This window comes from Ambystoma mexicanum, chromosome 6p (genome assembly GCF_040938575.1).
Source record: "Ambystoma mexicanum isolate Mex_15411 chromosome 6p, UKY_AmexF1_1, whole genome shotgun sequence".
Taxonomy (NCBI): domain Eukaryota; kingdom Metazoa; phylum Chordata; class Amphibia; order Caudata; family Ambystomatidae; genus Ambystoma; species Ambystoma mexicanum.
Genome location: NC_090935.1, coordinates 1169921915 through 1169945609, shown reverse-complemented (window position 1 = coordinate 1169945609; position 23695 = coordinate 1169921915). Strand labels below are relative to the sequence as shown.

General features: G+C 44.8%; 1 protein-coding gene across 3 annotated transcripts in view; it reads right to left on the bottom strand.

Moving 5' to 3' along the window:
• Window positions 1–23695, bottom strand: part of LOC138510275 (guanine deaminase-like) — a 509865-nt gene that overhangs the window by 171974 nt on the left and 314196 nt on the right. For all 3 annotated transcript variants that reach the window (XM_069625809.1, XM_069625808.1, XM_069625810.1), the window contains one exon: window positions 14315–14422. In XM_069625809.1, coding sequence (XP_069481910.1) covers window positions 14315–14422 — 108 coding nt within the window. The remainder of the gene's footprint in view (window positions 1–14314; window positions 14423–23695) is intronic.

Sequence of the window (23695 nt, the reverse complement as noted above, 5' to 3'; positions counted from 1 at the left end):
AAACAAATGTGTACCTGTGCAAATATGTCTTTTGGGTCAAAATATAGATTGTGTGTAATTTGACAGGGGTGGGTTCTCTGTACCATAAACAGACCTCATCATGATGACACTTCATTTCATTGCCCCAATCAAGGGGAAGAGGATGAAGTAGCCAATGACAAGTGGAGAGGGGTAGAGCCTAGTGATGCTGCACACACACCCATTTTCAAAACACATAAAAGCAGACAGTCAGGACAGATAGAGACCTTCAAATCCATTTGCTGCGGGACGCTCTGCCGGGAAAATCCATACTTTACCTCCATCAATCTCTAGAGAAAGCTGTGCAGAAAGATCCAGACTTCAAATCTATCAATATCCAGAACCAGAGACCCAGACCAGACCAGCAGAGCAGAGCTGCCCAGATCACTGTGAAGTGCCGAGACCAGACCAGAGTCCAGTCTAAAACCTGACCAGATCCGTGGCGAGGCCCATTCTATTTCTAAATATATTGTGAGTACCTAGCAGGACTGTGCAGAAATAATATAATTCAATCTATTTTAATCTAACCAGAACTGTCTCCTAGAAGTTGTACCTTGTCATTTTGCAAAACTGTCACTTGTCACTTTGAATTTTTACATTCCAAATCCGAAAAACTACCTTTATTTAATCGCTCATATCTCCGTGACCGTTTGTCTTAGAGACTTGCAGTAACTTTCCTCTGAAAGCTGGGAATCTTGGCTTTTCAACGAACCTAGAACCGCATTCCTACCCCCGATACTTTTGCCGCAATCGCGAAAAACGCACGCGCGAATTTTACCGCGATTTGAAAATTCCTCCACGTGTGAAAACAGCAGCTTCTTGCTACAACTGTTAGAAAGTCGTTTGCAACCTGCCAATCATTCCTAGAACATTGCTAAAGTAAGCCTGAACTAATTTAAACCAACTAATCCTCAACCTGAACCTCTAGAGGGAATTAAAAGCATTTTAGCATATTTTTCACTTAATTGCCAGCACATATAAAAGCATTTTGGGCCTGTGTTTCAAACTTCTGTAGTCTAAGCTTGCTGGAGTGAACTGAATTACATTTGATTGCATTTCTGAGAACTGTGTGCTTTCCTTCCATTTCCTTGCATTGCATAAAGGGGGGAGGGGATTGCCAGAGAAAAGTGATTACATTGTTTTGTTGAAATCATATTGAGTATTTTCTGTATTGCATTTTTCATTCAACATTACATCCATCTGAATTTATATAAAGTATTCTCTACCACCTTATTCTTCTGTTCCTATTCACAAGTGTGCTATTGCCAGACTATCCATTATTGATTATTGATCAGATTAAGTGTGATATCCAATTATTAATTTATTATAAAGTGTGATATATATCTATATTTTTTAAATTCTCAAATAAACCTTTTAACTTGCAAAACAGAACTACTTCTTGGCTCAGTGGGGTCAGGGGGATTCCAAGAGAGGGGTGTTATATAGGGGTAGTCATCCAGAACGCATGAACTGGACATAAAGATATATCAATAAGGGTTTCCATTCAGTATCCCAGACCAGGCATTGACTTAGCTGTAGTGTTGAATTGAATCCTCTTACAAATTGGGGGCTCGTCCGGGATGTTTGGGTTAGATCTATCACTTGTGCAGATTAATACAGTGTGCCAGCTGACCAGATACACATATCCGGTCGGATCACCACGCTGTGTTACGCTGTAAAGCACTCCTCAAAGAACGCTCTAAGGAAAAGGTCTGTTTTGCAAAAATAAAATACAAACTTCTGTAAGTCAGGAAGGAACTCAAATTCCAGAATGACGACCTTAGTAGACATGAAAATAGCCAGAGAGCACTTCTTACACAAGTTATTTGTGAGAGGTGAGTGGACTCACCAGGACCGCATGGTCTGGTTGCAGGCCATCCATCACGCAACAGGTCACGGAAACAGGGTCAGATATATGGAGAGATCAGGGTCCCTTACACGTGGCCCTGAGTGAACTATACATGGCTCCTAAAGCTAAGGATGAACAAGACAAGATGGTTAGTATAGCGGCGTACCTGTACCTATATATGGGAGACATGCAGGATAAATGTACTGAAAGCCAAGATCTGGCGAATAAGCGACAGATGGCGTTAGAGAAGGTCCAATCTGACCTGGTCTCTTCTGAGCAGAGGCTGCAGGGGAGCCAGGAGTCAGAAAATGAGAGTAGACAGCACATCATTAAAATAAAGAAGGATATGGACATCCTGCAACAGGAAAAGGCTGAGCAGAGCCAGAAAAAGCTGGAGCAACAGTTAGACTTCAATAGGGTATGTGCTGAGCAGGTAGTCACCCTGCAAAGCCACCTAGATAGGGAGAAGGCAGAGAGCAATAAACTGATTCTGAAAGACCTGGATACCCAGGCAGAGTTTGATCAGGAGCGCCAGAAATCTGGTGCCTTCCAAAGGCAAAGAATGACCTGACGGTACAGATGCAGACTCTTAGTCAGGAAAGGGACACCTTAGGCCAGGAAGTCTGCCACTTAAAAAGAAAAATGGAAGAAAATCACCTGGCCCACCAGGGACTGGGTGACCTCCAAAAAGAACACCAGAACTTGTTAGAGCACACCAGGAGGGTGGAGGACGCTCTAGCAAGAAAGGAGCAGGCCAATAGGGAGACAGCTCAGGAGGTAACCCTCCTGCAGCAAAGACTGGCCCAGTGCTCCAGGACCAATCAGGAGGCACAGAGAGAGAATGAGGCTCTCTGCCAGCACAATGATAGACTCCAACAACAGGTAGCGATGCAGGAGAGACTGATAGAGTCTAGTAAGGCCTTAACTGAGGAACTGAAGGCGCAGGCTCTTGCATTGCAACAGGGAGCAGGGGCGGATAGAGATGAGGTTCGCTGGGAAAGAGAAACTCCTGAGCATAACACCAGGAGCCCTAGTACCAGAGGCATTTATCTCTCTCAGTCCCTGGACTCTGCCACCCCCATGTCCCCTGGTGCACATGAGCACAGGGCCACAGGGATGGCAGATTACTATCCAGCCAGAAGCATGGGGCTCATAGGCCAGTACCACCCAGGAATGGAGAGGCGGGCATCCGGGTATGGGCACCCAAGCACAGTGCAATTTGATGGGGAACCCCAGGAGAGTAGGCCCATTAAGGGCATCCTGAAAACCTCTGCCCAGTTAGGTCAGTGGGGGGGTACCCATCAAATCCTGGCAGCAAGGAGGGATCTGAAGACTCCTCTGAGCGGTACAGGACACAGGAGACCAGGTCCCCACATTCTGCCAGCCATTCCCAGGCTCGCAGAATCCGGGAAAACCTGGAAGAACAGACGGGAACCTCTGGGAGCAGTGCCTCTGAGTCAGAAGATGAATGGACCAGGGTTACCCGGACCAAAAGGGCCAATAAGACAAAAAGGGCCTTGCTTAAGGACCCCTTAAAGCAGATTAAGGCAATCAGGAGCGTCATCACGCCTTATCATAAGAACGCCAAGTATTCTGTTTGGGAGCACTTAGAGTTGTTTGAGCAAATGATGGAGACTTTCCATTTGAAGGACAGCCAAAGCTGTATTCAATATGTAAAGTGGGCCTTCTCCCCGGAATACTCCAGTTTCTTTGCGGGGCTGGAGGACCAAAATCATTTAAGATGGTCCACCTATAAGGCGGCCATCTTGAAACATTTTTCTACTCATAGAAATCCTCAAGAAGCTCGCAAGGCAGCCTACAATTTACAATGTGGGGAGGATCAGGCCCCACAAGAATTTGTGCAGGAGTTAAAGCGTGCTTTTGCACAGACCACAAGAAGGGTGCGCACGGATAGCAGGGAATTTATTAATACGTTTTTCCATGCCTTGCCCAAATACATAATGACCCAGCTCGTGAGGGATTTTCACGAGAAAAGATCTTTAGACTGGGTCATTGAACAGGCGACCCGGATCTATGAGGTGCAGAAGCCAATAGAAAATAAAAATAATGCGCAAAAAACCCCCAAAGCCAACAACACCCCTGCTGCTGCCAAGGTGGCAGAGGTAAAGGTCACCCCCGTTTTAGAGTTGGAGATGGGGGGGCCTAAAAACCTACCTGCACCTAATAATGCTAGGCCCAGAAGGTCCTCGGGCCAGTCACAGACAGGGAGCCAGGGAGGCAGCCCCACAAATGGGGTCCCTCGCTCTCCTGATTATGTAAGTCCCCGTTACAAGGGAAATCGACCCATCCTGGGTTATGTGTGGACTCCTCCAGCCCAAGGGGGGGGTCCAGCCAAGCACCTAACCCAGGGAACTTCCCTCCTAACTTCCCACCGGAGGGCAGAAATTCTCCAAATCCTGGGCAGAACTTTTTCCCCAGGTATCCACCCAACTTCCAACCCCAAAATCCTCCACCCTTCTTTCCCCAATTCCCTGAGCCCAGACAACCGAATCCGGGAGAGGGGAGGCCAAGGGTGGAGGGGTATCCAAATCTTCCCAACCAGGGGTACTACCAAAGAAGGGATAGCTACCCTTCCCGGGATCAGCCCAGGGGAGAAAACAGGGCCCCGTATCAGCCTGAGCGGGTTTCCCAGTTAGAGCGCCAGGTTCAAAACATGGCACGGGATCAGGGTCACATACTGAGGGCTCAGCAGAACCCTCAGATCGGCATGCCGGCGCAGAACGCACCCAACTCTGGACCTGGTGCTCCAGAACAATGACGGGGCAGCACCCCGATAACTCACCGGTCCCCAGGGAGGAGGCACAAAGGGAAGGGGGGTGTAAAGCCTTGGAGGAAGCTTCCTTCCTCACTTGTAAACAGCCCCTGGAAACCCAGGAACCGGAAACAAAATCTCTTGCCCCTGAAAGTCTGCCTCCTAAGGAGCAGAGGGGGGGTAGGAGAAACAAAAGACCCAAACAGACTCAGTTTGAGGAGGAGGTACAGATCTTCCAATTTGAGGGAGAGGGATCCTCAGAGGATCCTGGGAAAAGGATCTTCTCCTTCAGAGAGGGGGGAACTCCTCCCAAAGAAAAATGGGTCCCTAGGGATGCAAATCCAGACTGGGGAGATGTGGAGACTGAGCTACCGCCGCCCACCATCTCATCCCAGAACCAACAGCAAGAAAATCCCCTGGTTCAAACCCATCCTGGTGACTGCCTCCAAAAAGGGGGGGGCGGCCCGGAACCGGAGCCAGGGGAACCCACAATGGCTCTGTTCTCCAGTTGCCAACTTTTTCTTTCAGATTCCCAAGGCTCTCCACAGAATTCTTCCCAAATCTCTTCGCTAGCGATGTCCAAAACCAGAAAGTTAGCCCACCAGTTGTCCAAAAATGTGCATTATCTGTGCCCCCTTGAGGAGAAGGAGGGAAGATACTATGCCCCGGTACAAGTACAGGGGCAGGGTACAAGGGGCAGGGTACAATTTTGGCACTGGTGGACACTGGATCTCAAGCTACCCTTCTGTCCAGAAGGGCCTTTGATGAACTGAATGCAGGAAGGGGAGAGAATTACCAAATTCCTCTCACCTCTCTTCCTGGACAACTGCAGAACTTTGACGGGAAGGAAATTCCCGTTGAGGGGACTGCAGACTTGGACATTAAGATCGGGCGACACAAGGTGAAACACCCGGTCATAGTAGTGACTCCAGAGGGCACCCCTTGTTTACTGGGGAATGACCTCCTGAGGAGGTTGTCACCCTTAATAGATTGCGTAAACAAGGTCCTCTGGACCCAGACTAGCCGACCAATAAAATTAAAACAGAGTGTCAACCATGTTAGTTTAAACGGCACCTGCCACATGGTTGAACAAAAATCTGACCAAGTAGAATTCCACTTCCAGAATAACCAAATTCCAGACGTGACAGTAATAGCAGTAGGACAACAGACTGGTGATGGAGGGTCCTCTCTAGTTCTGAAAATCAACCTTCCTTCCAGTCTAAAGTGGTACTCCACGCTGGAAGGAAACACTCTGAGATTCTATACTAATCCACAATCAGAAACTCCCACTCCTATAGTCCAGAAAGATGTGAAATCAGCTCAGAACCTGGCTGATATTCAGCAAATTGGAGAGCAGTTGTTCATCCCTGTTCAGTTAAATGATGGGAAAGACTCTGTTCTCGCTCGAGTGTGCGTGAACAATGGTAAGAGCTTCATCAGCGAAGCCATGTTCCGCCAACTCCCAAAAGATCCAGCCATTCCCACATTCAAACTGATAGACAAATGGGAAATGGACCTGGAAGCACCTAATTCCAAACATCTCCTGCCAAGCAGGTGTATGCTCAAAATCTCCATTGGCAACAAGAGCATAGTGCATAATTGTTGGGTCGTGCGAGACGTCACTGCCGCCTTTTACTTAGGCAGTGACATTCTCAATCGCTTTGCCATTAGTTTGGACCTAATAAACTTCAAAGCTTGGTCCCGATTAGCGGATAATCCCATGGGCTTTGATGATCCAGAAAAAGCATTTAGGTCAGCTCAATTGCTACCTTATGCAGTTGAAATTCAGATCAAAGAGGAAGTCACCATCCCAGAAAGGACCCGACAATTCTCCCTGGAAGTGAAAGTTAAAAGAGGACAATATCTGCAAAACTCTGATGCTTACATACATCTAAAAGCTTCTCTCCAACAGCAAGGGTTGGGGGTAAACCCAACTCCATTAGTCAACATAGAACATGACACCATTCCAATAGAGGTGGATAACAGCGACTTAAAGAGTATTACTCTAGCCGCAGGCACCATTATTGGAATGGCGGTTGATGACCGACATTTTTCCATAGATTTAGGTAATGAACTGTTAGGGCCAATCCCCAAGGACTGCTTTGACAGTGACAGTGATGACAATACAACACCAGACAGGATTTTTACCCGGCATGGGGGGAACTTCCTGGTGTACACTTCCTGCCCCTATGGTAAGGAAGATGTGACTTGTGACTTCAGGAGGGAGCAGGTGATTTTCCAGGTCCATGAGGGCTGCCTTTCCCACCTGAAGCCTCCAGTCCAAATCAGCACTCTGACCAGGGACTTCTCCACCCAGCTGGAGGAGGCCGCTGAAATAGCCAAACCAGAAGTCTTTCCAGGCTTCAGGCAGATGGTGGAAGAGAGAGTCAACCTAGCTGATGCCTGTGTGACTCTGGAACAAAAGCAAAAGTTGAAACAAGTTTTCTTGGATTTCCAAGATCTCTTTGCGGTAGACTCATATGACTGTGGTCGCACCGACATCCACACAACAACAATCCCCACGGACCCTGGCATGACTCCAGTGTTTGTGAAGCAATATCGCTTGCCTCTCGCATCAATGGAGTCCCTTACTGAAATAATTAAGAACCTTGAGTCCCGGGGAATAATCAGTTCAGTCCACAGCACCTTCAATAATCCGGTGCTGGGAATATTGAAGCCAAACGGCCAGTGGAGACTCTGCGCCGACCTCAGGGAGCTCAACAAACGGGTCCATACTTCCCGATGGCCTCTGCCCTACATTGACTAAGGGCTGGCCCAGATTCAGGGGTCACAGGTATTCACTGCAATAGACCTGACCAATGGATACTGAACCGTGCCTGTCAGCAGGGAGGACCAATACAAACTGGCTTTTACCTTTGGGGGCCAGCAGTACACATGGACCCGGACTCCCTTCGGATACCTTAACTCCGGTAATGAGTTCAACATTTTCCTACATAAGGCCATGCCCGACCTGGGTGCGAGGGGTAACCTGGCTTATGTAGATGATGTCCTCATCAAAAGTTCATCTGTGGAGGAACACATAGCGGAGATCCGTTATGTTCTGACGCAGTTGAGGGCCGCCGGAGCAAAACTTTACTTTCAGAAAGCACAGTGGTGTAGAACCCGTGTTAATTTCTTGGGGCATGAGATTACTCCTCAGGGTCTCTGTCCCCAGGAAAAGAAAGTGGAAGCACTTCAAAAACTGAAAGACCCCACAACTCTGCGGGAACTAAGGAGCCTCCTTGGACTGACTAATTACAGCAGAAAGTTCATTGAGGGCTACGCAGAGATCACCAGACCCCTGATTCATCTCTTGAAGGGGGGGTCAAGTGGGAATGGGGTCCAGAACAAGCCGAGGCAGTAAGACAACTCAAAAGAAGCCTCTCACAAGCGCCCTGCCTAGCTTACCCTGTCAGAAACAAGGAGGTCTTCCTGGAGACGGGGTTCTCTAATACGTGCTTGACGGCAGTATTATACCAAAAGCATGACAAGGTCAATAAAGTAATCTCTTATGCGAGCAAAACTTTATCCTCTGTGGAGGAAAAATTCAACGATTGTGAGAAGGCACTCCTGGCGACGGTGTGGGCATTGAAGAATTACCGCCCGTTCATCCAGGGGGAACACATCATAGTGGAGACTCCACACCAGCCTCTGCAATATCTCCAAAGTGACAGAATCCGGGCCGGAAATGTGAGTAATTCCCGAAATACTTCCTGGATTCTGTCAATGCAAGGCTTTCCTGTGGAGGTCAGATATGGCCAAAACAAGAAGAGTCCCCTCGCGCAAGGTCTGGCTGACTTGCATGATTGTGCCAGAGAAAACTGTCTCGAGGACGAAAGTCTAAAAATCAAGGACAACATGGAGGCATACCTTAATTCCCCACACAAAGTCTTTGAAGAGGACAAGTGTGAGGGAATGCCCACTGTCTATGTGGAAGGATGCTCTTACCATGTTGACAACAACGGGGAGAAAGAACTGGTGGCCGGCGTGGGGAATGCATGGGTGAATGAGTCCCCATAACCCTCCGCTGGATACAAAATTGGTCCCCGAAGTAGTCAGGTGGCAGAATTGATGGCTGTGCATCAGGCCATCCTCACTGCTGTCCAGCATCAACTCCACGAACTGGTCATAATCACAGATTCGGATTATGTACGGAACGGGTTCATGGAGCACCTGGTTAATTGGAAAACCAGAGGCATGTTATGTGCTAACAACAAACCCTTGAAACATGGGAAGTTGATCCAAAACATTGATGATCTGGTCACCTCGAAAGGAATGACCATCTATTGGAAGAAGATCAAGGGTCATTCCAAAGTAGAGGGACCAGACAAAACTGGAAATGACTTAGCTGATCAGCTGGCCAAAACCGGGGCCATCCAAGGGGATCTAATTGAGATTGAGTCCCTGTTGGGGGAAATCCAGGTCACTGCTATCACTAGGTCCCAGACAAATGCTCACAACGACCTTTCAATTGCACAATGGAGTAAGGAGACCCCTGATGCTGATTTGATTACCGCTCAGAAGGGGGATCCAATAATTGGTAAATTTTACCAGCACCTTGAGGACCCTGAGAACTTTCCCCTGACGGATACCGATTATATTGGGAAAGAGGACCTAAGAGTGTTGATGAAATGTCCAAAAATGTTCCGAATCCAAGACGGTTTGTTGGTAAGGAAATCCAAAGCGGGCCACGGTCAGTGGGTGGTTCCTACCTCATTCCGAAGCCTGATGTTAAGTCACGCCCATGATGCGGCCACCGCCGGTCATAGGGGGTTTCACACAACATTGGAAATCTTAAGAGAGGTTGCATACTGGCCACACATGGGGCAGGACCTCGACCAATACTTGAAGGGGTGTCTTGTGTGTGCACAATTTCAGCCATCATCCCTCACGCACCGTGCGCCTCTCCAAAAGAGGGGGATGACACTGCCATGGTCAGATTTACAAATCGACTTTGTAGGCCCCGTGATTCGCTCTGCTAGGGGGAATAAGTACATGTTGACTGTGACATGCTTGTTTACCAAGTGGGTGGAATGTCTCCCAGCCCCAAATTGCAAGGCAGAAACTGCAGCTGCCCTGATGATTAACCACATCTTTTCCCGTTTCGGTCTACCTCAAAGGATTGAGTCAGACAGGGGTAGCCACTTCACCAGTGAAGTAATGACAAAGATGTGGGAGATACTGGGGGTCAAAAGGAAGTTGCATATTGCTTACCGGCCAGCTTCTTCTGGGGCAGTAGAGAGATATAACCGAACCATTGTGAACATATTAAAGAAGTTTGTGGCAGATTCTGGGCCAAGTTGGGATATCCGATTACCTCTGGTCCTAATGGCCATCAGATCTACCCCTTCATCTGCAACCAAAATGTCACCATTTGAGTTGATGACTGGGCGCAAGATGGTGCTTCCTCAGCATTTGCTCTACAGGACCCAAGAGCAGACACTGATAAATGCCTCCACAACTCATGAGTATGTGGAGAATTTAAGGAAACACCTTCAACATGCTTTTGCTTATGCTCAGCGGAATCTAGAAAGATCAGCTGATAGCATGAAGACCCACTATGACCTGAAGACTTCCAGGAAGGAATATCAGGTGGGGGACCGGGTCTATCTATACAATTTCCAAAGGAACCAGGCCAAACAGCGAAAATGTTTGCCTACATGGAAGGGACCCTTTGAGATTATAGACAAAATCTCCCCTGTGGCCTACAAGATCCGCATCCCCAAAGGCGGTTTGGCAGAGGGGGAAGACAAGTGGGTCCACATTAACCAGTTGAAGTGTTGCCATCCCAGGCACACTCTGCAACAACTGGAAGAATCCTCTGGAATCCTAGAGGGTACTGTCTCAGATTAATTCAGTTCTAACTTAAAATATCCTACATATCGCCTATCAAATTCTGTGTTTTTCAAGTTTATGTGTTCCTGTCTCTTAATTTAAAAAAAATGTGCATGTTCATATCTGTTGAGTTCTAAAATATATATGCCACCCCACTATATCAGTGGTGGGGAGAAATGTCCATGAATAGGTATTGCCGCTCTTCCTTTGTCGTCCTAGGAGAAAGAAAACCTGGAGACGGGCCAAGGAGGACGATCCGGAGACCGGGAGCAGAGACGCGAGGGGCCCAGGGTACCGCCCAATATTCCCATCAGGACCGGCGAGGAGAACTGATCGATTAGTACCGGATGGAGGAAAAGATGCTGAACTGTGCCATCTATTGGAAGAAGATAAGGAAACATCCAAGATCTTGCGAGTTCCATCAGTGAAACCGAATGGCCATCGCAAGAGGGGGGCTTGTGGGATGTTTTTACCCATGCATCCGAGCCCTACCTCAAAAACTGTACAGTACTGACATGGAAAACATCATGATGGCCAGAGCTTCCCAGAAAATGCCCAGGGAAAGGCATGAAGAATAGGCTGCCACTCATTTTTGCCGATGTTATGGGCACAGAAGGGCACTGCCTAAAACCACCATTGGACTACCCACACAGTAGCCTGAAACCATTGGGAATGGCAATGCTGATTGCCAAAAGCAACCTAGAATTGTGGGGAATTCATTTTCTTAAATCCCAAAAATGGTTGCATTACCAGTACTCACCACTATCAGAAAGCCGGCGTTTTAAAACCACCAGACTTTGTGTAAAACTGAATAAATGAACCCAAAGCATGCCAAAGAAAGACTTACTGAGAGGTGGATACAATCTAAAGTTATATTCTGAAGTGACTTGAAGGTTTATAACAAGACTGGCTGAGCTGTGGATTTCAGCAGTTTAAGTAAATTTGGACTGAAAGACACTAAAAATCTAAATGTTTAAAAGCAATGAGTGAACTTCTTTTGAGTGTCACATAGGTTGCAATTGTTTAAATGTCATAGTTTTAAACTTAGAATCAGCATTCTAGCTGCATATGTAAACATTGTCTTGACTTAAACTGGGTAACAAAAAGTGACATTAGCTGGGGCCTGGCTTAAGGAACTGAATTCTGCCCACCAGCTACCCCCGACAGGAGATGAGACTTGCACAACAGCTGTGTTCCCAGGCCTAGCTGCCCTTTTGCTGCTCCCACCAAAAGGGATATGACACTTCTCTGATTGAATTACCTGGGCTCTGCAGGAAATTGAACAAAGCCCTGTCCTGACTCAGGCAAATGTTTTATTACGGGGGCCGTAAAAGTGGCTTCCTCCTGGAAGTAAAGGGGAGGAGCACTGCCTGTGAGAGCAAGCTGGCTTGGCAGAACTGGAAAAACCAGAAATTCAACCTTGTGCTGGGGGGAAACCACACCCCTTTGGGGCCAGAACATAACTCTAAAAAGATGGATCATTCATAGAGCGGACTTGTGAAAATTATTTAAATGATACCATAATTCTTGTGATTTTTCTGCCCACATTTTAAGAGGTTTTTAGAACCGGTGGCATGATCTGGGGGCAAGCTAGCAGTTAAGAGGGTATTACTTAAAATGTATGCATGTTAAATATCTGACACTTCATCAAGTAATGTCCATACTCCTTGCGCACATGTGTATAAATTTGGGGTAATGTCCGATATTGCGAAACCAGTTAAAAAGTGCAAATGTCGCCATTTCTGAATGCAAGCTCTCAGGAAGAGCAGATTTGGACAGGGTATACCTCCTGTGATATGTGATGGGTGCATGTAATTTTAAACAAATGTGTACCTGTGCAAATATGTCTTTTGGGTCAAAATATAGATTGTGTGTAATTTGACAGGGGTGGGTTCTCTGTACCATAAACAGACCTCATCATGATGACACTTCATTTCATTCCCCCAATCAAGGGGAAGAGGATGAAGTGGCCAATGACAAGTGGAGAGGGGTAGAGCCTAGTGATGCTGCACACACACCCATTTTCAAAACACATAAAAGCAGACAGTCAGGACAGATAGAGACCTTCAAATCCATTTGCTGCGGGACGCTCTGCCGGGAAAATCCATACTTTACCTCCATCAATCTCTAGAGAAAGCTGTGCAGAAAGATCCAGACTTCAAATCTATCAATATCCAGAACCAGAGACCCAGACCAGACCAGCAGAGCAGAGCTGCCCAGATCACTGTGAAGTGCCGAGACCAGACCAGAGTCCAGTCTAAAACCTGACCAGATCCGTGGCGAGGCCCATTCTATTTCTAAATATATTGTGAGTACCTAGCAGGACTGTGCAGAACCAATCTCTTAGTTAAAATAATATAATTCAATCTATTTTAATCTAACCAGAACTGTCTCCTAGAAGTTGTACCTTGTCATTTTGCAAAACTGTCACTTGTCACTTTGAATTTTAACATTCCAAATCCGAAAAACTACCTTTATTTAATCGCTCATATCTCCGTGACCGTTTGTCTTAGAGACTTGCAGTAACTTTCCTCTGAAAGCTGGGAATCTTGGCTTTTCAACGAACCTAGAACCGCATTCCTACCCCCGATACATTTGCCGCAATCGCGAAAAACGCACGCGCGAATTTTACCGCGATTTGAAAATTCCTCCACGTGTGAAAACAGCAGCTTCTTGCTAGAACTGTTAGAAAGTCGTTTGCAACCTGCCAATCATTCCTAGAACATTGCTAAAGTAAGCCTGAACTAATTTAAACCAACTAATCCTCAACCTGAACCTCTAGAGGGAATTAAAAGCATTTTAGCATATTTTTCACTTCATTGCCAGCACATATAAAAGCATTTTGGGCCTGTGTTTCAAACTTCTGTAGTCTAAGCTTGCTGGGGTGAACTGAATTACATTTGATTGCATTTCTGAGAACTGTGTGCTTTCCTTCCATTTCCTTGCATTGCATAAAGGGGGAGGGGATTGCCAGAGAAAAGTGATTACATTGTTTTGTTGAAATCATATTGAGTATTTTCTGTATTGCATTTTTCATTCAACATTACATCCATCTGAACTTATATAAAGTATTCTCTACCACCTTATTCTTCTGTTCCTATTCACAAGTGTGCTAGTGCCAGACTATCCATTATTGATTATTGATCAGATTAAGTGTGATATCCAATTATTAATTTATTATAAAGTGTGATATATATCTTTATTGTTTAAATTCTCAAATAAACCTTTTAACTTGCAAAACAGAACTACTTCTTGGCTCAGTGGGGTCAGGGGGATTCCAAGAGAGGGGTGTTATATAGGGGTAGTCATCCAGAACGCATGAACTGGACATAAAGATATATCAATAAGGGTTTCCATTCAGTATCCCAGACTAGGCATTGACTTAGCTGTAGTGTTGAATTGAATCCTCTTACGAAGTACTGGGACAAGGAAGAGCATGACTAGGAATAAGGAAGATTGAGGGTAGGTAATCCTCACATTGAATAGACAGAGCATGTTGTGTCTTTTGTGATATTTGTTTGACACATTTCTAAATCGTCAGCAATGGTGGGCGCATTGAAGGGGAAATAAGTTGCCTGCATGTTATGTGGTCTGCAGCCAACGAGGGAGTTTCAATAGCATGAGAATCAATCAGAAACATATTTACTAATATTGGTCGGATGTGGGTACACATCATTTCATGCTAAACAGAGATTCACATATTATGAGTATGCAGGTCCCTTAATGTTACTGGAAACACGTTTCAGTCTAAAGATTTCTGTTTGCATGATATTATCAGAACTTAGAGAAGGGAAAAATGTAAGCACATAATACAACAGTAGCACTGGGCGGCAACCTACCTGAATATGGAGATCCCTACTCACTGCTAAATTACTGAGTTCAGACATCAACTCCTCTGTGCAAGACATCGCAGAACTAGGCGTTAATATGGGCTTCACCCTAGGATACTGTAAACAATAAAAGACATTCCCATGTTATTAACAACATACCAGAATAACTCCAGTACACGTTACAAACTATTCCCTGAGCACAGATTGAACATCCACATTGTGTGATATGATGCACTGTAGTGGAAGACGTTGCATCCACTCCTACTCATTCTCTAAAATGTACACTGAATTCCTATGAGGTTCCCTCTGGACCATTTTTTTGGAAGAGGGTAGAGAAAACTGGTGATGTTTTGATGCCAATCTCTTTACGAATCACCTTAGCTCCAAGCTCTCAGGATGCTGAATGAAACCTACTAGCATGCCTGTCACAAACAAACAAGTGGCATTGGCTAAATGATCTTAAAATGAATTTGAGCAATGACTGCAGATGCCCTCACTCTCCATGGACAATTTACATCTGGTGAACAATGCTGGGAGAATGCCCAACACATTTCCTTGTTGTAGTATTGTTACCACATCATACAAGAAACCAAGAATATTGATTGTATTGACCTATTTTTATTAAACAGGTTTATGGTTAATGCAATTTGCCTTAACAAGATTGTGATTACTATAGTTTGCCAACACATTAAGGTTACTACAATTAGCCTGAACCAGGTTTGTGATTTCTATAGTTTGCCTTTCTATAGTTTGCAAACACGTGTTTCGACCAGCGCAGTCTTTTTCAAGGCAACATTCTTACAGTGGCCAATCTCATAAATGTCAAACTGAAATATATATATATGCCAAAAGAGATAACCAACCATTCAACAGTACCAAAATACAGCAAACATTTACGTCAGTTTAAGTCCAGAGAAAGGGAGAGAAAAATGAGGGTCAGCTGAGAGATAGCCAGTTTCTCCATGAGTTTGCCCAGGAAGGGAGTGATGGAGATAGGGCAGTTGTTTGCTGGAATGGAGGGGTAGGCAGAGGGTTTTTTGAGCAGAGGGTGCACAAGGGAGTGCTTCAGTGAAGTTGGGAAAAAAACCAGTGGAGAAGGAGAGATTGCAGAGATCAGCCAAGGCTGGGGCAAGGGAGTCGATATTGTTTTTAATGGTTTTTGAGGCGCAGTGGTCCACGTGTTTAGATGAAGCCTTCATAGATCGGACCTGTCTGGTAACCTCATCCGATGTGACAGGTGAGAGAGAAGAGAGGGTAAGTGTAGAGGGGGCCCAGGGAGGCGCTGGTGTTGGTGTATGCTGTGGTGTGGATGAGATGGTGGAAAGGATGTCTCCAAAAACTATACCTTTTTCACCTTATGCAGTAGCGCAGGCCAAGAGCAGGCTATATGTTCAGGAGGGGTATGAGGTGATAACAGTAGCAGACCAAATAGCAATAGTACAAAGACTACAAAATAAAATTATTTCCAATGAAGGTTTCTATAGAAAATGTAGACTTTTAATTAAATATTAGAGATGCAAATAACTAACAAAAACTCAAGCAAAAACCTGCTCTCGTAAAATAAGCACAGAAAATGCAGACGGTTAGTGAATATCACTCTGAGTAGATAAGCAGGGGTGTTCGGGCACCGAGTTGGCACAATGTCAATGTTCAAAAATGTGTCTTGTAATAAAAAGGCAGACGAGAGGGGCTTAAATGTCGCTATGGTCCCAAAAGTGAAACATAGGACAGGGCCTCTTCACAGTACCTTAGTTCTTGTCTTTCGGGCTCGTCCTTCTCAAGCCAGGTTTCTATGAGTTTCCTGAAGCAGTGATTCAGTGTTGCTTTGGTGAGCTGTTCGACTGGGTCCACCCCTCTGTCTGGTCCAAGCAAGCAGGTGATGTCCAGGATGGTTTATCTCACAAGTGGTTCGATGTGTAAGTCAAGGCCGAGATCTATTCCTTGACTTCTGGGTTGCTGGATGCCCATGTCAGTGTTTTCAGGGCCAAGGCGAGTACTACTGTTCGGCACTTCCACTCCAGGGATTTTGGCTGGTGCTGACAGGGGATCCTTCACCTACAGCGAACAGAAGCCTTCTTCCAGTGCAAGCATGATGTGTTATTACGTGGTTAGACTGGCATTTTGGTTCAGTCAGTTTCTTGCTGTGGGATGGCATTGTTTATGGTGCAAAACTGCCATTTCGGTGCAGCCCATTTGGACATGTTTTCTTATTGTGGCATGGCATTTTTAATGGCAAAGCCAAAAGGAGTATGTCCTTACGTGGGGATATTGCCATACTGTGGCAGAGCCAGCCTGGACATATTTTCTTATAGCATTGTTACTGGCATTATGTGCAAAGCAAACACGAGTATTGTTATAGATGCAAGGATGTCATCACTTCTTTCCCTGGGAAAGCCCCCTCCTATGAGGCCAGAGGACAGCAGGAACCTGACCCTGGGAGTAGCTATATGAGGGAGGACTACCTGGGGCAGGTAGCTCTCAGGGAAACCCGATGACATCAGCAGAGGAAATCACATATCCTCCTTTTCCCTTAAAGGGTACTTCCCCAGTCCCCCATGCCATAGTGGCATGTTGTTACCCTCAATGTTCATATCAGTGTAAGGATGGAGTGTCTGGCCATCAAAATCCCAGTAGGGAGACTATGCGGGCCGATGGAATGAGAAAGAGGCAGTGGGTGTTGAGGATTACTCCCCAGGTAACCTGATGCTCATAGCCCTCAAGTTATTTAAATCCTGATTTGCAATCTGAGACTATTGGAAATGCTTTTTCCCACTCTGTATATAGCGTGCCAATTGTCCCTTCTAAAATTACTGGCAACATCACTCCAACCCCTACACAAAGAAGGTCAAACTTTCCCTTAAGACTCCCTAAAGACATATTCTCAAACTCTGCCTGTAAAATAATAGTTGACTTTCCCTTATCTAATATTGAAAACACTGCCACGAGGAAGATGATTTGAGTAATGAGGATCACAAAAGGCCAGAAACACACGTTGCGTTCTAGTTGTTGCGAGCACCTCAAGGCAGGCAGGATATTTATTTGTGTTTTGTATTTTATTTGACATTTATAAAGTGCTTTAAATCAAAGGGCTGTACATTGAACCAATTCAGTACAATAGATGACAAATGAAAAGAAAAATAACAAACGTTATAAAATCAAACATCAGAATGAAGAAGGTACGTTTTCAAAGAGAGACAGAATTAGGAATAAAGAGTAATGGAACGAAGAGAGAAAGGCAAGCACTTCAATGAAGAGGGGCTAACAGTGTAAAAGAACAAAAGTGTGGCTGAGCACAAGGTGGGCGAGGAACAGCAAGAAGAAATTGCGATTGAGAACAAAGTGTATGAGCAGGCCTATGAAAAGCAATGAGAGAGGAAAGATAAACAGGAACAAGATCATGAAGTGATTTAACAACAAGACAAAGAACATTTTATTAAAGTCGGGAATGAAACGAATGTCACCCAAGAGTAGCAGAGAGAAAGAGATAGAATCACAAGGGGGCCAGGAGAAAAAGAAGTTGAATAGACGCATTGAAGACAGGCTTAAGCGGGGCAGGTCGATAGATGGAAACCAAAATATCAAGGGGAACAATAAATGCAGAGGTCAGAAGTTTGGTAGCATCAAAAGTAAGAAAAACCCAAGCCTTCTGAATATTATACAGATGAAAACGACAGGCTCGAGGGGAGATAGAAATATGGTGGGTGAATGTGAGATCAGAATCAAGATAGATCCCCAAATTGAGGGTTGAAGAAGAAATAGATGAAAACGACAGGCTCGAGAGGAGATAGAAATATGGTGGGTGAACGTGAGATCAGAATTAAGATAGATCCCCAAATTGAGGGCTGAAGAAGAAATAGAAAGCTGAGACGGAGGCAATGAAATAAATTAAGGAGGAGGAGGGGTGGATCGGGCTAGTAGGAAACCTCTGTTTTCCCAGCATTTCAGACCAGGAAATGATCAGACATCCAAGAGTTGATGGCTAAAAGACAAGATGACAATGTATCATGAATGTCAGAAGTAATAGAGGAAAAGGAAGAAGTTGAGTGTCATCTGCATAAAAGTGATGGGATAGCCCAAAAAATGTGATACCTTCTGCCAAGGGAGAAGTAAAAAGAGAAAAAAGAAAAGAACCAAGGACAGAACCTTGAGGAACACCGTGAGAAAGGGGGAATATATCAGAAAAGGAACCAGCCCCAGACACGGAAAATGTCAACTGAGATAAGATGTAAACCAGGAAAGAACAGAGCTGGAAAAACCAAAAGAAGAGAGAGAATACAGAAGAAGACAGTGATCCACAGTGTCGGAAGCAGATAAATCCAAGAGAATAATAAGAGATGAACATTTAGAATAGCGAGCAGAAAACAAAGAATCACAGGCAGAAACAAGAGCAGTTTCTGTGAAATGACAAGGCCGCAAGCCCGACTGAAAATGAGGAAGAATAGAACTATCAGATACAAAGGTAGAAACTTGAGAGTAAACTAAACATTCAAGTCATTTAGAAAGATAAGGCAGAAGAGAAATAGGACGAACATTAGAAGGAAGAAGAGAATCCAGAGAAGGCTTCTTTAGAACTAGGAGAATAGGCGCATTCTTGAAAATAGAAGGAAAGATTGAAGTGGAAAGATGGATATTAAAAAGAGATGTAAGATAGAAGACAAGAGAAGGATATTTATTTATTTTATTTCATTGTTGATTTATAACACGCTTAATACCAGCAAGTGGTTTCTAAGCGCGGGATCGGGATTCGAACCTGTGTTGCGCTGCTTTGTCTTGCTTCCAAGACAAACAAGTTGCCCCTGAGCTATCCTTCTTCAAGGATAAAACTTGGGAATAAGAGATGAAGGAATAGGATGAGAAGCAGAGGCAGAAGAATGAGTGTGACTTAACAACACAGAAGTCTCATTAGAAATAGGAGAGAAAGAAGAAATTACATTATGGTGCAGCCTGACAAAAGCAGTGCTAGAGGAAGGAAATGTTGAGGACACGATGACTGCTCGAAGAGACCACACCTTAAAAGAAAAGTAAGTCACAAAGTCTGACGCTGACAATGTAGAATTATGTGAATAGTCAAGAGGAGGGGGAGAAAGAAGGAATAGAACAGTTTGAAAAAATCTCATAGGATGAGTTGATTGAGTCTGGAGAAGATCAGAAAAATAGGAAGGTTTGTCAGAGAGTAAAACCTTATCATAGAGTGCATGATAAGAATAGGACAAATAGTCAGGCTCCGACCTAGACTTGCACCACCGTCTTTCAAGGCGACGCAAGAGACGCATCACAGCGCGAAGATAAAAACTAAGCCAAGGTTGGAGAGGTTTGCATGAAGGTTAAAAGGTTGTAGTTGGATAACAAGAATCTAGAGAGAAAGAAAGGGAAGCTGATAGAGTAGAAGCAGCATCATCAGCAGAAAGAGATAAAAATGAGGAATGAGAAGTTTGAGCAGTAGTACAGGAAGAAAATGAAGACAGTGATATTAAAAGCATGTAAATCACGCCAGTGATATGGCGATGAAGAATGAGATGGCAAAAACGATGGGAAGATCGTGAAGGAAAGAAGATATTAGTCAGATAGGTAAAGCGGAAGAGAAGAAGAAACAGATGAAACAGAGAGAGAAGTAAAGATAAGGATTAAAGAAGAACCAGACACATCAGAGGGGGGAGTAGGCAAAGAGGAAAGGAAATAAGAATCAAGAATGGCAGAAATGGAAGATTTAAGTGAACAGAAGACAAGTGAAGATTATAATTGCACAAAAGAATAAATGGAGTATTAGAAGGAAAAATAAGAGAAAGCAGATTGTCAATGGGCCTCATTCCGAGTAGGCCGGTAAGGGATACCGGGCACCGGTAAGGAGACCGGTGCCGGTAATCCCTTACCGTCCTACTACGAGGTCCCTTAGCGGGTCCCTTCCTTAAAGCCTGGTCTGACTAGGTGTTAAGGACGGGACCCGGTAAGGGACCTGGACGCAAATAACGGGCTTGCAATATGCTGGCCCGTTATTTGCGCCCTCCCCATTCCCATTGAGCCCAGTGGGGGCTCAAATGGGAATGGGGAATGGTTTGGTGAATGGGGACATACCGGTCCCGCCAAGGTCTGACTAGACCGGTAGGTCCCCACTACACCAAACCGGACACGGTACCGTTATTGGTGGCAGTCATGGCGCAAATAGCGCCATGACTTCCACCAACCTCGGAATGAGGCCCAATGTCTTCACAAAAGACCCAACAGGGCCCAGAGAACAGTAGACAAGCAAGAAGGACAAAGGATAAGGTTTAGAGAAAGAAATGAGAGAGAATTCAAATGATGAAAAATCAGGAAAGAACAGGATCATAGGAAGAAGTGTGAAAGAAGATCAGTACAAAATGCCAACAACCCCGCCACGGGCAGATGGGCGGGAGGTGTGACAGAAAGAAGTAAGAGACAAGGAAAGAGAGGCAGAAGTGCGGTATTAGGAGAGGAATTCCAGGTTTCAGTGATATAAAGAAAATATAAATTCAAACAAAGATATAGGTCAAGAACAGAGGCAGACTTATTGCAAAGAGACAGATAATGCCATAAAGCTAAGTGAACAGTAGAGCAGGAAGAAGCAGACGTAGGGTTAATAAAATTTGAATAATTCCAAGGAGACAAAGAGTGACAATAAGTATCAGAAGAGTGAAAAGACCTAGCAGGCGACATAATGGTAATGTCACGGAAAACAGAATAACGAGAAAAAAAGAGATAATACGTAGCAAGCACAACAGTGGATAAAATATAACCAGCAAATGATGATGCTGGGTGTGCTGCCTGACAAAGGCCCAACAAGACTGCCAAGCATTTAAACAGAGCGATCAGCTGAGTGAGGGGTCCTACAGTGCGAACATCTATGCATTCGGTGTTGACCAAGGGACTGTCAGCCAGAAGCATGGTCTGTGGAACCAGGTGGCCCATGAGAGGAACCAGAGGAGAGATGCTGCCCAGTTCGGCAAGCTGTGGGAACGCCGGAGAGGGGAAGATGGCATCACGATGTGCAGCTGTACCAGAGAGCAGCCTCCGTTCTACTGGAGGCCAGGAAGGCGAACAGCAGGGGAGCGAGACATGCGAGAATGACGGGAACAGTACGTCAGAGGCGGCAAGCCCAAGATATGGTACCAGGACACCCGCAGGCCACGATAGAGGATATCTCCATTGCAACAACCCAGTGAGTCCGCCTGAGGGAAGACGGGACACCAGGGCATGCGAATAATGGTGTTGAAAGGAAACCAAAGTAAATGTAATAAATGAACTGAAAGGACGGTGCCATATGATTTAGAGAAACCGAACCATATAATATCAAGAAATTGTCAAAGTTGCAAGAGTGTGCATTTATTCAAACAATGGTACTAAAAGGAAAATAAAGCAAATAAGCTGAATAAGACGGAATGAAAGGTGCTAAAACACTTAAAGAAACCAAACAGTGTTACAACAAGGGGTTGTCAAGTTAAAAAGTGTGCACAGTACGAGTATAGGAAGTCCTGGCAGGAGAGTATGCCAGGCCGTTCTAAAATACCGAAGTGTGTATCTGAAAGGTAGTCCTGGGAGGAGAGTATACCAGACATTACAATTCACAAGTGTTTGAGAATATGAAAACAAGTGTATGAGAACAAGTAGTTTACATGCAAAGAAAGCCCTGGCAGGCGAGTACACCAGGCAGTTTAAAATACAAGTATATGAAAAGAAGTGTAAAGCCCTAGCAGGAGAGTATACCAGGCAAGCAAGAGGTGTTTGTGCAAAAGGCAAGCCCTGGCAAGAGGACTTGCCAGGCAAGGTCAAATTGGATATTGTGATATGAGAGAATCCTGATAGAATGATACCAAGAGATAACCAAGAAATGAGAATAAAACATATCCTGGATTAAGAGGAAGCCTGGCAGGAGAGTACACCAGGCACTACTTTGTATACTAATTCTATTGCTATAAAGGAACTCAGAGAACTGCTATTAAAGGAATGGTTCGGCCAAACATTTTTATTGCAAAAAAAGATGGGCAATAATAAAAAAAATCGATTGCCACTTTTTTTTTTTTTAAGTCCCTATGTAAAATTTTGAGAAAATGAAGTTCAAAATTTTAAAAAGGAAGCACATGGGGGCATCCATTTTGTGAAATGGATGCCCGCCTGTGCTCGCTTTTGCGGCACTAATGAAGGAAAAGCCAGCCAGCTGTGGTAAACAAAAGCTACCACTGGGTGGCTTTTCCTTCATTGGTGCAAGGACTCGGAGGACGCAGACCGGAGACTATATGCAGAAAAGCTGCAGCTGCATCTCGGTAAGTGCTATTTATTTTAAAAGAAATAAGCACTAGCTGCATTTTTTTTCTAAGTTTAACGGGCTGGAGGAGCCCGGAAAACTTAGAAATAAAACCGCAGCTTTAAAAGTGTTGTATTTATGTTTGCTGTAGCTTTTGAAGCTACTGCAAACATAAATACAACGTTATTGTGTTTGAAAACGCTGCGGTTTTTCCATTCCTTTAAGTGAAGTACCTTCTGGAGATGGGAGCCCTATTTGTTTTGGAACGTCTGTGTTGGAGTTAACATTTCTTTTTTGAACATTTATACACTTTTCAAAGCCAAAGACATTTCCCTTTAACTTTAGAATTGATTTTAGAATGTGAGGGTCAGAGTAGTACTTTGGGCACAGGATGTATTGATTTGGACATTCTGACAAAGGACTGACACATTAGTTCTGTTTGGGAAGGGAAAATACCTATTAGAGCAGGGACAGAGGGGTGTTTTTCCAACCCATTTTTGTTTATTAACAATCTACAGCCAAAAACATGTATCGACTGTATCTGAGTTTCATTCCTGACCCTTCACAGTATGTTCTTCAATAGGACTACAGGCATATATTGGTGCAGCCATAATGGACATGTCTGGGCGCAGTCAGTATGAAAATGCTTTATACTGGTGTATATGGTAGGGAATAGGCATCATGAATATCAATTGGGAAATGCTCCTGCACACTGGGGTTGAGTTGCGTCTACTGGATTATTGGATTGGAGTTACCCTAAAAAACCAATAGCAAACTGCCTGGCTTTTTAACTAATTCTTTACAGAAAGTGTGCTGTATAATGCACCATCTTACCACCAAAATTCTCAGGGGGAATGGGAGGCAAGTGGGGGGAGTAGACCCACCGAAACTCCCTTTTGGTGTTTTAGGATTCCTCGCTCTGCTCGAATGCTCTGGCACATTTGTGGGCAACCTTTACGCCTCTACAAATTAAAAAATTCACCAGCCGCCACTGAGTACAGGTCACAGTCCTTATCTCTTCCCCCATTCTGCTCTGCACCCTCTTCCTTATTTTGCAGTGTTCTAAAAGGCTCTGCCCTTGCGCCCCAATATTTTTATCATCTATATTCAGCCCCTTGATGTGCTCATCCGGT